The 12,850-nt window shown below is 38.0% G+C and overlaps 2 protein-coding genes across 3 annotated transcripts; one reads left to right on the top strand and one right to left on the bottom strand.

Annotated features, from left to right (window-relative positions):
• The first annotated feature begins 2,593 nt into the window (after nucleotides 1-2,593).
• LOC109014387 (probable 6-phosphogluconolactonase 1) lies at nucleotides 2,594-5,279 on the top strand. Of its 2 annotated transcripts, none has more exons than XM_018996843.2 (4): nucleotides 2,594-2,705; nucleotides 3,202-3,400; nucleotides 3,484-3,619; nucleotides 4,461-5,279. In XM_018996843.2, the coding sequence occupies exons 2-4, from the start codon at nucleotides 3,228-3,230 to the stop codon at nucleotides 4,950-4,952; spliced, it is 801 nt and encodes a 266-aa protein (XP_018852388.1). In that variant the 5' UTR covers nucleotides 2,594-2,705; nucleotides 3,202-3,227; the 3' UTR covers nucleotides 4,953-5,279. The 2 variants fall into 2 exon arrangements, with proteins under 2 accessions (XP_018852388.1, XP_018852390.1); XM_018996845.2 differs by having other exon boundaries at nucleotides 3,119-3,400.
• A 2,353-nt stretch (nucleotides 5,280-7,632) lies between these two features.
• On the bottom strand, nucleotides 7,633-12,828 carry LOC109014388 (fructokinase-like 2, chloroplastic). The gene is made up of 5 exons (XM_018996847.2): nucleotides 11,228-12,828; nucleotides 10,511-10,839; nucleotides 9,767-10,416; nucleotides 8,652-9,123; nucleotides 7,633-8,198 (listed from the first exon to the last, which is right to left on the bottom strand). Exons 1-5 carry the CDS (start codon nucleotides 11,269-11,271, stop codon nucleotides 7,972-7,974), a joined length of 1,722 nt encoding a protein of 573 aa, XP_018852392.1. The 5' UTR covers nucleotides 11,272-12,828; the 3' UTR covers nucleotides 7,633-7,971.
• Nucleotides 12,829-12,850: the final 22 nt, after the last annotated feature.

Below are 12,850 nucleotides of genomic sequence, written 5' to 3'. Positions count from 1 at the left end.
TCAATAATAATAAGAGTTTTGATCTTTTTTCTATCCACAATTGTTACAAACGAAGAAGTGCTAAAGCTGAGAAGTTGCTCTCACTTGCTAGTTTTTTTTTTATTGGAGGAGGAGAGTTTCGAACTTTAGACCTCCATTTTGGAGGCTGAGAGTTATGTCAATCAGGCCATAGACTTTTGACCTCTCACTTACTAGTTAGGGGAATGTGTGGTTTCACCTGAGAGCATAATAAGAGAAATATTTATTATTATAAATATAGGTAGAATGAAGAGAAAACCTTCCAATTGGATGTGCCGTGAAGTGTTATTTTTACATCCTCTAATAAAAAAGGTTCATGTAGGCACTCTATATGTATTATGTATTCACAGTGGAATTGATTCGATGAAATAATCTCCCCGTCTCTCTCTCTCTCAACTCTCCTCTCCCTTTCCACGTGTAACTCTATCTCTCTCTCATCTCAAACCAGTCGCCTCTCTATGAAAAAGTAACATACTTAAGAAACGAGAATCACAATATCAGCCCTTATATCATCAAGTCCTATATTTCACCAGATTCACAACATTAGCTCGTAAAATATTGTTTCTCTTTGAAAGCAACAAATATACACGGCTTATTTACATAGCAATCGGTCGACGAAGATGTCCAAATCAAGTCCAATATATCCCCATCTCAAATCTGTCAGGGGGCTTGAGGGGAGAGAGAGGGAGAGCGACTGAGGGGTGAGGGAAAATGAGAGCTTTGGCTTGAGGAGAGAGAGCAACTTGGGAGAGAGTTGTATTGGATTTGTTTACAGGCACTCGATTATATCATTCACTTGTTAGCCGACATTCACATCACAAGAATATTGGAAGGTGTAAATCTCATATTAACATTGAGTCCGATCTCCAACGTCTCTAAAATGAAAGGAGGAGAAGATGTCGAGCCAAGATAGGGTTCATAGCTCTTGATTCACCCCAAAAGGAGTAAACAAGCTAGGAACCCAGCTTTGATAATGCTTGGATTCCTCAATATGGGGTAGGAAGTTCTGATTTGTCATGATGTGGGGGGCTTTGATTTGGCGGGATAATGCTTTATCAGTAATACTAGATATAATTATGGATTGTGCAAGCGTAACTCATTCCTTTTAAAAAAGAATGAGATTTACTATTAAAAAAATTATTTTTTTTCACGTCATTTACAAAAACTTTTCATATTTACTCACTTTTTTTAAATTGATGCTCAATACTTACATAATTTATGACTATAAATATCATTTTTCGATTTATATATCTTACTTTTTACTTGAACACCACCCCTGCGCCCCCACTTTCTTTTGACCACTGTTGCGTGCTTTTGATATTGAGAGATTCTTAAGTCACTCTCTGTTGATATGTTGCTTTCTGTTTTCTACGGATGTGGAGGTTGGTGAAAAGTAGGTTTCTATAATTAAGGAATGTAGGCCCAAAGATTGAACAAAACAATATGGCTAATGGTAGCCTATGGCAATTTAAGGGATTGGAAAATGAGTCTCGCTTGCTGTAGAGATCCTTATGAATCTTATGCGGACAAGTGACACTTTTATATCTTTCTTTCTTCAAATCCTTTACTGAGATATATGTTTGATGGTGAATAACAAAACCCATGGTAAATGCAAGTTGTCCCATCTAGATGACAAGTGGATTTCACTTCTGATAACGGGCACTGACAGTCTTATACTATATATCTGTTAGAAAAAAAATAAAAATAAAAATTCTCGTCAACAAATATATATTGTAAAATTGCTGAGTAGAATAATTCTTAAATAATATTACTTATAATGAGATCTATTATAATCTTAAAAAATTAAAACATCAAAGATGAGTTATCAACGTAAAAAAAAATAAGATTTCAAAATAAATTTTCTCAAATTAAAAAGTAAATTAAATCCCACTAGCCTTAATAGGATGGATGATCCTAGCAAGACCCACAGAACTATTTGTTGTCCATGCTTCAGCGTCAGCTTGGGGCAGGTGTCTGCTATTTTTCTCTCATGCAAAATTTTTCTATTTCCCATCCCAACAATAAACAAAACAGCCTTATAAATATTTCTAACTTGCCAACTGCAAAATTTAATTACTTTTTGTTTTCTTTCGGCAGAATTATAACTCAACAAGATTTATATGTATTTATTGAACTTTTATTTTTCCTTGTTTTTGTCTCATATGTTTCTGCAGAAATCTAGAATTGAGGATTTTTCTCATCTTTTAAGAAGAAAGATAAATATCTTAGTATTATATAAAAAATAAATTTATAAATTAATATAGATAGATATAATATGTCAAATTGTAAAAGAGTAATATTACTTATTATTCTAATTTTTATAATCTTATAATATGATATTAGATGATTAAAAATTATTTATTATATTTTATTTATAAACTTTTCATTCAATATTACGTTATGAAATGACGAGAGTTTGAATAATTAATAGATTTTTTCAAAGTACAGAGAGAATGTGAGCGCGTGTATTATGTCGCGGTCATTGGACGCACGTGGAAGCCCAAAAGGTAAAAATTCTTCTCAACTACTTGCGAAAGGTTTTGTTACAATCTGAGTTTAATGGATTATAGAATAATGTTCCGTTCCTGTGTAGCATTATATATAGTGATTTCTTGTTCATACCAATCTTCCCCACCTTCCATCGGTTTTTGCTTCTCTTGCAATAGCCCTTCAACTTCTCCTTCCTTGTAAGCATTTCTCTTTTATTGTGTTGTTTTTGTTCTCCGACAAGCGTTGTTTAGTGTCTTAGACTCTTAGATTGCATGGGATTTTTTTTTTTCCTTCTAAATTGTATATTTTGATTTCTTGGTGTAATGGGGTTGCGACTTGAAAATGTTTTATGATCCTGCTATGTCTATATTTGCTGAGAAATATTTCTGTTCGACTCGATTTCAGTTCCTTTTGTTGGATTTGCAGAAATATGTCTATAAAGACAGAGTGAGTTGTGTTAGTCACTGTTACCACATGTTCATTATTCCCAAAATGTTCAATATTTCTGTTCTGGTCCATTTTCTTCGAAGCAATTATACAATGTTCTTTTCTTAGGATTGATGTCATATGTCTTCTTACTTATCTTTATATTTAAACCGAGAAACTGTAGGCGAAATTGTATTCGTGGAAGGGAGAAAAAAAAAAATGGAACCAATCTGAATTTCGGTCTTCTTGTCGTTCTCCTGTTTCTAGGATAGAGCTGATAACTTGTTGCAAGCATGGCTGTCTCTGGGGCTCGTGACAATAGAGGGGAGGTGAGAATCCATGAAAGTTTGGATGAGCTTAGCGCCATTTTGGCAGACTATATTGCTGAATTATCAGAGGCATCGGTGAAGGAGCGGGGTGCCTTTGCCATTGCGTTGTCCGGTGGTTCTCTTGTTGGCTTAATAGGGTAATCAAAACCTTCCTTTTGCTGTCTGATTTCTTTAGTTTTACAATTTTGGTGCTTTGGTTTAAAAATAAGGTGAAAAACAGAAAACTCTGTGAAGCTCCGTACAACAAGACTGTAGACTGGTCCAAATGGTATATATTTTGGGCTGATGAGCGTGTTGTGGCCAAAAATCATACTGACAGCAATTATAAGCAAGCGAAGGATGGCCTATTGTCCAAGGTTTGTACCTCCACTTCATATGTTCTTCTGTCTTTAGTACTTACACCTTAACATCCTTATACTTCCATTGCTTTCTTCTTGTTGAGTGATTAGAAGATTCACACTGGGCATGCCTTTTCTTCTATTAAAAAAAAAAGATTCACGAGATCTTCTGGATTTTCTAGTAGATAGAAAATACCAAAGGCTTCAGCCCTTTAATTATTAGTTGCATTCAAATGTAAACTACAAGGGGTTGGCAATACATATCCTGTTTCACTTTCATTTTTCATCCAGTCTCGTGTATGTGTGTGTGGCACTGCCTTTAATTGTAAATCTCTGGAAAACAAATATAAGATGGTAAACATAGAAGAACAAATTGGATCTGAAATAGCAGCAAAAATAAAAATAACAAGTAAAAATAAATAGTAAATAATAAAAAAAACCCTTAGATCTAGAAGAAATGTCCCGGGATGGTGGAATAAATAATAAGTAATAATAAGTACAAGCCAAAATCTTCTCGCTTTAGTCACTGGCAAGATGCAGTCTACAGATATCACCATGTAAATGTTGTTTTGAGTGTCGATTAGAGTTCCATGTAAGTCTCTTGATATAGCCAGGAGGCATAGGATCAAAATCCTACTTATAGCATAGGGTTGGAGATACCTACCTATCATCGACTGGCTTCTAGGTCGAATGGATCTAAGGTCTCTGATGGGCTAAAAAAAAAGATTGAGATTTGAATAATGGTATTGCGGGTTGATAGATTACATGTGCTAGTTTATTCATAAAATCTTAGATTGCATATCAATGTTAAAGGATGTGTGTAATTTCTCATCAGATCACCTTCATTTTATATTCTCAGGTTCCTATAGTTCCCAGTCATGTGCATTCTATTAATGACTCAGTGTCGGCTGAGGAGGCTGCTGAGGAGTACGAGTTTTCCATTCGTCAATTAGTGAAAACTCGTGTGGTCGGTGTGTCCGAGATTGGTGACTGCCCTAAGTTTGACCTTATTCTCCTTGGAATGGGCCCTGATGGCCATATTGCCTCACTATTCCCTAACAACTCGGTGCTCAATGAAAGAGATGAGTGGGTAACTTTTATTACAGACTCTCCCGAACCCCCACCGGAGAGAATCACATTCACTTTGCCTGTCATCAACTCAGCCTCCAATGTAGCCATGGTTGTAACAGGTGACAGCAAAGCAGAGGCTGTGCACTTGGCAATTGACGATGTGGGACATGACTGTCCGTCACCTCCCGCGAGGATGGTCCAGCCAATGAAAGGGAAGTTGGTATGGTTTTTGGACAAGCCAGCTGCATCAAAACTTGACCGTTCTCAATTTTCTGAGTAGGTTTGAGCTTGGGTATGCTCATATGTAGTGGTGGGATTAAGACCCCTTTGGATTATCTTCTTTCCCATTTTTGCCTTTTCCTCTTCGGGTTAAATTCTCCATTTTGCCTTTCCTTGCTCTCTTATTCAGCAAGGCTTGGAGAAGTGTGATTATCCTTCTTTTTGTTTTTTTTTTTCCTGTAAGAAGAGGTGTTAATAAGATTGCGGCCTCAATTCCAAAGCTTTTTGTTAATACGAGGCTTGGCATTGTTATGTTTATTAACTTATTATTAAGTGTGCTTGGTGGCATAATGGCTACTGTCCACAACAGGATAAGTTAATCGTTGAAACAACAGGTCACCAGAACATAACATTAAGCTATGGCTGCTAATGTGCTGTTGGATTTTGAAGGCATATAATGTCTTTTTTTTTTTTTTGCCCTTTTTTACTTTCTACTCTTGGATTTAGAGCAAGGATTATATCTTATGGAAAGAGACACACCCTGTTCAGTTGAGAAAATAAAATAAATATTTTTGTATAAAACAAAAACACTTATCATCTTAGAGAATTGAATTTTAAATTTATTTTACAAATCAAATTTTGCACTGACACAAGACTCCCAGATTTCAAAGAATAGTTTCTTCACCCCAAGAAGTGCTAATACTATCTCTTTTTGTCACAATCTCTCAAGTACTCTAATGCGGCAATAAATGATTGAAGAATTATTTATCATCCATTACTCATAATCCAATCATTGGATGCCAAGTAAGAGAATGGCGATTAAGGACGTGGATATAATTTTTCTTCTTTGCCCACCCTCAATTTCATAAACTGTAGCTTTCTAAAAGTAATTGACACTGCCATGCCTGACAAATATATATCACACCTTTCATTTTAGAATGACTTGTCATTGACCCCATTGTATGAAAGGTTGCAAGTGGAACCTCTCTATATATATGCTAGATTTGTGCATTGATTCTTAGTGCTATCCATTGTGCATTGATAATTGGGAGGAGGGGGTCCTCTTAATGGCCATTATCCGGTGGTTGAGAAACTTTTGATTAAGATTAAAGTGTGTCGCATTGATTATGGATGAGATATTCCTCTTTTGGAATACCTAGTGGGTCAACAAAAAGCAGATGATCTGGTTCAATTTTTTGCTAGTCGTAAGGAGGGACATGATGTTTTAATCTGGTTGAAGGATACTCATGGTAAGTTGACTACTAAAAGTGCTTGTGATTGTATTAGGGTTTGGGCCCCGCCTTTACCTTAGGCTCATTGGATTTGGCACACCAACTTTCCTAAAAAAATTTCCATTATGATATGGAAGGTTTCCAATAATTGTTTCAGTGTTGATGAAAAGATTAAAATGGTTGGCATCCCTATGACTTCTAAATGTAATTGTTGTGCTACAGGTCATATTGAAAATCTTGATCATATGCTTTGTACTGGTGATTTTGCTCGCCAAATTTGGCATCTAGCTGAGGTTTAGTTAGGTGTGCATATGGGTAATTTTCGTATATGGCAGGAGCAAAATAACTTTTAGTTTCGACGTGATGGGAAGTCCTCTCACTTACGGATTGTTTTTGGTTTTCTTCTGTCAATCGCTTATTGGAAGCTTTAGGAGAGGCGTTGCAAAGCCAAGTTTGAAGATAAGTTTGACACGTTTGAGTCCGTTTGGCATGTTATCAAATTATGGCTTTGTCGGATTATGTATATGATCATGAAAATTTTCATGCTACCAAATTAGGATGTTGCTATTTTAAATAGGTTGGAGATCCCGATCTTACATCCTAAACCTAAGAAGGTTCGTGTGGTGAGGTGGAGTAGGCATCAATAGGGCTGGGTAAAATTAAATACAGATGGTAGTAGTTTTGAAAATCTTGGGCCGGTTGGAGCTGAGGGAGTTATTCATGATATCTATGGTGATTTGTGTGCGCTTATTATGTGTTCTTGGGTTAGGGTTCTAATAATTTTGTTGAAATGCGGAGTTTGCTAGAAGGGGTTCGGAGGTGCTATCAACTTGGATTCAATCGGGTAGAAATTGAGACTGATTCTCAAATCCTTATTAACTAGATCACTAGGGGTGACTATAACATCTGGTATTTAGAAAACTTTTGGGATGAGGTACATGTTTATTTTGCTTCCATGGAGTATCGTGTGAAACATTTTTTCGAGAAGATAATGCGGTGAGTGATTTTCTCGCCAAGCATGGAGCTAGGGGTTTAAATATAGATTGGAGTGGTGACACAAATAGGCTGCCCAACAATTTAAGAGGCTTTCTTCCCATGGATAGAATTGGTCATCCTTACTTGCAGATCTCGTAGTGCTGTTCCAGGTAAGCTGCATTTAGTTTATTTGCTTACTTTATTTGCATCCGTTGCTTCTTGTTTCTCTTGCAGGTTTTTACTCTAGTTCTTTTCTATTGGATTATTTTGTCTTGTTTTGGTCTTTTGAGTTACTTGTTCCTTTTGGGCATTTTGATTTGTGGTTGGAAGTTTTAGGTTTTTTTTTAATGCTGGTTTGGGCTTTTTTGATAATTTGTATACCCCATGAATCTATGTTGTAACTACGATTTTCTTCCGCCATAAGTGAATGATTTCAATAAAATTTGAGTACTGTCATCTTTTTTAAAAGAATAAAAAATAAAACCAATATGCATCTATCCCTAGTAAACGACCAAAAGGTGAAAATGCAATCTCTCAAAAACAAAAGAAAGCATCTTTTGGTTTACCGTTGACCCAGAAAGATATGGTTCTCTCAAAGGTGCATAATGCAAGAACAGGGGATGGGGGGGAGTCGGGACTCAGACACAGGATCTTTGCCACTAAAGGGACCGACCTGTGAATTCCAACTTTCCGGCTTTGATCATAAATGAGATCCGTACAATACAAAATTGGTGTTATCAGCAACGTCCAGAATCCCCCCACCAGTTTAGGAAGGAAATAATCAAGCAGAGCCCCTTATAGGGGAAGAATTTTTTTCTTCATCCATCTATGCCGTGCAACAGTGAATTATATTAATCAGTGCAATCACCTTAATCAACTTACAGGCATTAGCGTTCGGTATTCCATTTCCGTTATCGACCTAATGCCATTTGGATCAGGGACCACTTCTTCTTCCATATCTTCTTTAGGTGGGAAGCCGCGCACTTGCCCCAGCAGCCATTGGTCTATGACCCCACATTCAATTGCATACTTGATTGTGTGCTCTATGTATCCTTTGTCAGTTATTAGATCAGGCTGAACCGTCAACATTCTCATGAGAGCTGGAGTTGTCAGAAAACAGAATTTAAAAGTAAGGTGGAGTTGAAGTGAAAGATCAAGGTTCATCTAGCAAACTATAGATCATCTGAAATCAAAGCGTGAATAAAAATATGTGAAGCTAAGTATATGTATGCATTGATGATGCCAAAGAATAAAAAACATAACAAGAGCATCCAAGTGACTAGAAAAAGAAACTAGTTGGTATTAATTACTTCCAAATGGTGCACCATATTGACGGCTGGAATATAAACCTTTCAACACAGCACTTCACTTATTATGAGAATGGGCTAGTACAACACTATTGGGCTGTCGCATTTCTTGTGTAAGCCAGTACTCCACTAGATAATAGGTTCCAGTGAATTGCCAGTGGCTGCCACAAAAATGCAGGCTAACCAGGCCCCACACACCATTTCCAGCAATAACATTGACAAATATGCATGTTTACAAGACATTACCTGCAACAATGCCATCCCCTGATGCTGACATATCGCAAGTGAAAGGGGTAATCGGGACATCCTCCATCCCACTAACAGCGCCATTGTGTTCCTTAGTGTAATAATGTACCTTAGAAGTCCCATTTGTGACAAACAAAACCTTAAGATTTTCATGCCAAAGAGGTGTAACCACTTCCGGATTATAATGGACAAATTTTGAGCTCGCATTATTTTTAGTGTCAAATTCCTCCGATGGCTTGATCCCACATAGGAACTCAAGCTCTTGCTTAGTAACCTCAATAATATCTGCTAGATTCCACACCTGTTGAATAAACATCTTGGTCTCTTCGACAGATTTCCATAGTGGCAACGGAAGGTTCACATCATAGAAAAGGACTCCTCCCAGTTTCTTTGAGATCTTGATAGCCTGCAGTGTAGTCGATCTCATATTTCGATCAAGCAGGGAATGCGTGCTGAAGTAGAACATCTTTGCCTGTATAATAGATCATAAAGACTATAAGCCATCGAGCTAATCAAATTTGAACAATCTAAAAAGCAGCATGGGTTGCACTCAGAGTCTACATAGTATAAAGTAAGATGACTTAGAAGAGTTTATTAGTCAATACTTCTTTGGATGGCACTTCAATGGGAGAAGGTATGCAAAATGTTGATGGAAATCAATACAATTCAATATACAATACCCCAGCCATGGAACCCATACCCAAAAAAAAATCAATAGCAAACTCTTCATCTGAAAGCGCATGATAAGATGTCAGCGTCCCATAGACAAAACTCCTATGAAGATAATTTTTCAGAAAATCAAATTGTCAAAATAACAACACGCTCCAAAAGGTTTTTGTGATTCACTTAAGATTCAATCTCACCTACAACATTTTCATACAAGTGAATGATTGAAATTCACCAATACCCACATAAATAGACCTGGAATCATTCATTTCATCTTTCCATATTTGAAGAAAACTTGGATTTTCTTCTGTAAGAAGCAAAGCGTATATGAAATCAAGCTAAAAATATTGTCATACCACCAACGGACAGGAGAGAGGTATAATAACTAAAATTTAGCACTGTAAAGTGTGAGTCAAATTATCTTTCTACACAAGACCAAACTACTATACCTCATTTAGGACATCAATATTGATCTCAGACTTTGATAAGGAATCCTCTGCACAGGGTTTGGCACAAATCATTCTCAAGTTACCCCTCTTGCCAATCTTCATCTGTGATATCGCTGTCGCTCTTTTACTATCAATGCGAACTGAACGGGTTTGAACATTGTTCACATTCATATAATATAGCATGGCCTTACCATAGTCATCATCTCCCAGCTTTCCCATGAAAGCGACCTTACCACCCAAGCTTGCAAGAGCAATTGCAACACTGCCTGCAGATCCCCCAGGAGCCCTAATATATTTTTCAGGTGCCCATAGTGTATCCTTCATTGATTCATGGATTTCGTAGTCTATAAGTCTGTTGGCAGGCCTTCCTGAGGGCACAAAAGCATGCTGTGCAGCTCCGAAGCAACAAACAAGAGGGGGCCAACCATATGTGTAGCTAATATCCTCTCCCTCCATCATTCCCAACTCCAGGTCCTCCTCAATCTCAACCTCCATATTTGCAATAAATGGAGACTCCTCAATGTCCTCATGATCAGTAACTTCTGCTTCACTGCCCGGATCTTCCACATCTCTATCATCTTTCTTCTTGGTCCTCCTCCTCACCTTCTTCTCAGTTTTCTCTTCCTCCAAGCTAGTAGAAGCAGACACAGCTATAAATATAAGTCAGTCCCCATCAGGAATGAAAGTAATGCTATAAAGCATTTGGAACGGAACCAAAAACCATGTAGCTAGTATGGGAAATACCTTTCTTTCGAGTTCTTCGCCGTGTTTTCTTGGAATCATCACTTAGTGCAGAAATGATGCTTTCATCACTCGTGGCATCACTAGCTACCACCAATTCAGGCTTCTCCTCCGTAATATCAGACACAGATTTCTTTCTAGCTGGCCTACCAGCTCGTTTCCTAGTTGTCTTCTTCTTTACAACAGCCCCATTTTCATCAGCCGGTTCTTCGCCAAAACTATCAGCAGCTTTCTTCCTGGAAGCAGCTGCAATGCCCGATTTACTGTGTAATCTAATATCCTGAAGCTGCATAAAGTTAAGTGAAGGATAACACGGCCAATTCGAATGGCACCTGCATAGTTGAAGGGCCAAATTACTGGCATAACCATTGCTGAGGAGTTGGTGAGAAAGACGACCATAGTTGGTCTATGGAGTGCATTTTATTTAGAATTTTTTGTTTTTATTTTTTACGTTTCTAACGGAGAGTTGAGATTCATTTCGATATATCCCCCCTAGAAACATTTAAATATATATATATATATATCTAACACAACACCCAATTAACCTTTATTTTTTTCAAATTAAAAAGCTTGCTTAATTTTACATAGTCAATTAGGACAATACAGGCTCCGTTTATCTACGCTGTCCCACCTTGTAGCGCATGAAAAAAAAATCGGTTTTAGAAGTGTAATCAATATGTATAAAGATTATACCTACATGAAGAGAGACAGAGGGAAAACCTGGGGAATAAAAGAAACCGAGTGAAAGACAGAGATGCCGCCATAGAAAAGAGCTTCAAAACAGGTCCCAGTTCCAGTTGAGAAGTTCCGAATACTGGGTGTTCGAGTTTGTGTTCGAGGTAGTGTTAGCCACGGGTTTAAGAGTGTTAGTGGATGAGGCCTGTTTTTTTGGGGTTTTGGCTTTCCAGTGTCCCCTTGCTCCGGTTTTTACAGGGTAGAAACATGTACAAATTTAAAATCCAAAGGTCAATATTCTGACACGTCATTCATCTCTAAAATTCTTAGTTTATTTTGTCTCTCCTTCCTCCCACGCCTCTTCTTCCTTGTCTCTCTTCCCAGGCCAGGCCAGGCCTTCGTCACCGCTTCTGGAACGCCGAGGTCACTGCCTCCGTTTCCCACATGCCGAGGTCTTGGAGAGATCGTAGTCTCTTTGGTTGCCACCGATCTCCGCAAAGCGCTCTCCCGCCTTGTCGACCTCTGCAAGATGGTACTCCCGCTGCTGTTCAATACTTCAATTTCGTGCGACACTCAGTCATGGATTTGAGAGTTTGGGAGTCGGTGTGGTCTTGGAATAGGAATTAGGGGCCGGATGAAGAGCTCTCATTCCCTTACTATTTTTTTGTTTGTACGCTGTATTTTCATTTTTAGGAGATATACGGGGAAATATAGGCCAAATACGAGGAATTGTACATTTTGTAAAAGGATGCAGCCTGAGCAAAACCCCGTTTTCCTTCTGGGTCTTGGGTACTCCAAATTCATTCACTATGTTTATCCGTCTTGGGAACTCCAAATTCTCTCCGACCCTTGCAATCTGTTTACCTTTGGATCTAATTTTTTAGCAAGTGTCCTTCATCCCTCTTAAAACTGGTCTAAATTGGTGCAAAGGGGACTGGAGCATTGGAGAACCGAACCTCTGCTTTTGTCAACTGAGCTTAAAAGCGAGCGAGCGAGCAATCGAGCAAGCAACTCTCAACTTGTTGGGAGCGGGAAGCTCCTATTATCAAGAGGGAGCGTTTTGAAGTCGCAACAGAAAAACCCACGAGTTCCGATTGTGCTCACTGCTCAGTCCATTTTATGCTCTAAACGCATTATATGTACCAACCTCAATAAGCTTTTCTTGTTCTCTTATTGATACGTTAACCATGTGTATAATTTTCTGAAGCTATTTTTGTGCATCTGATTCTTTCGAACTTTGTTTTCTTTCATCTCTCCAACTTTTGCTCCGTGAATTCCAAATTCTGGGTTTATTCACTCTTCCTTCAGAAGGCACCTTTCTTGAAGGGGCTGGGAAAGAAGTGCTTTTGAGAACGAAATTCGGGGGCATTAATTGATCTCGATCGAACTCCCTAGCTCTTACATTTGTGAACAATCCTTCGAGGCCAAGTGCGTTGTTTAGACGAGCACGTGTTTCCTCTCTCTCTCTCTCTCTCTCTCACGCACCAAAGTCTCCATCTTTTAGCTTTGGCTGCTATATACTGTGCAAACAAAAATTTGCAACTGCTATTTTATGGTTTTCTCCCTTTTATCGCCTTTATTGATGAATGGGAACTCTTCTGATTTTAAGTTATCATGAAATGCCTTCTTTTCACGCATTATATAAACCGTGCAGACTGAAAAGGAATG

The sequence above is a fragment of the Juglans regia genome, chromosome 13 (assembly GCF_001411555.2).
Source record: "Juglans regia cultivar Chandler chromosome 13, Walnut 2.0, whole genome shotgun sequence".
NCBI classification, from domain to species: Eukaryota; Viridiplantae; Streptophyta; class Magnoliopsida; order Fagales; family Juglandaceae; genus Juglans; species Juglans regia.
Note: the sequence above shows the minus strand (reverse complement) of the source record. Positions and strands in the feature narration are given on the sequence as shown.

Excerpts from the sequence above, each read along its gene's own strand:
- LOC109014387 (XM_018996843.2), top strand. The coding sequence starts at position 3,228 with ATGGCTGTCTCTGGGGCTCGTGACAATAGAGGGGAGGTGAGAATCCAT. Across the intron at positions 3,401-3,483 it reads TCTCTTGTTGGCTTAATAGG|AAAACTCTGTGAAGCTCCGT; the intron begins GTAATCAAAACC and ends GGTGAAAAACAG. Across the intron at positions 3,620-4,460 it reads AGGATGGCCTATTGTCCAAG|GTTCCTATAGTTCCCAGTCA; the intron begins GTTTGTACCTCC and ends TTATATTCTCAG.
- LOC109014388 (XM_018996847.2), bottom strand. The coding sequence starts at position 11,271 with ATGGCGGCATCTCTGTCTTTCACTCGGTTTCTTTTATTCCCCAG. Across the intron at positions 10,840-11,227 it reads CGGTTTCTTTTATTCCCCAG|GTGCCATTCGAATTGGCCGT; the intron begins GTTTTCCCTCTG and ends TCAACTATGCAG. Across the intron at positions 8,199-8,651 it reads AGGGGATGGCATTGTTGCAG|CTCTCATGAGAATGTTGACG; the intron begins GTAATGTCTTGT and ends TGACAACTCCAG.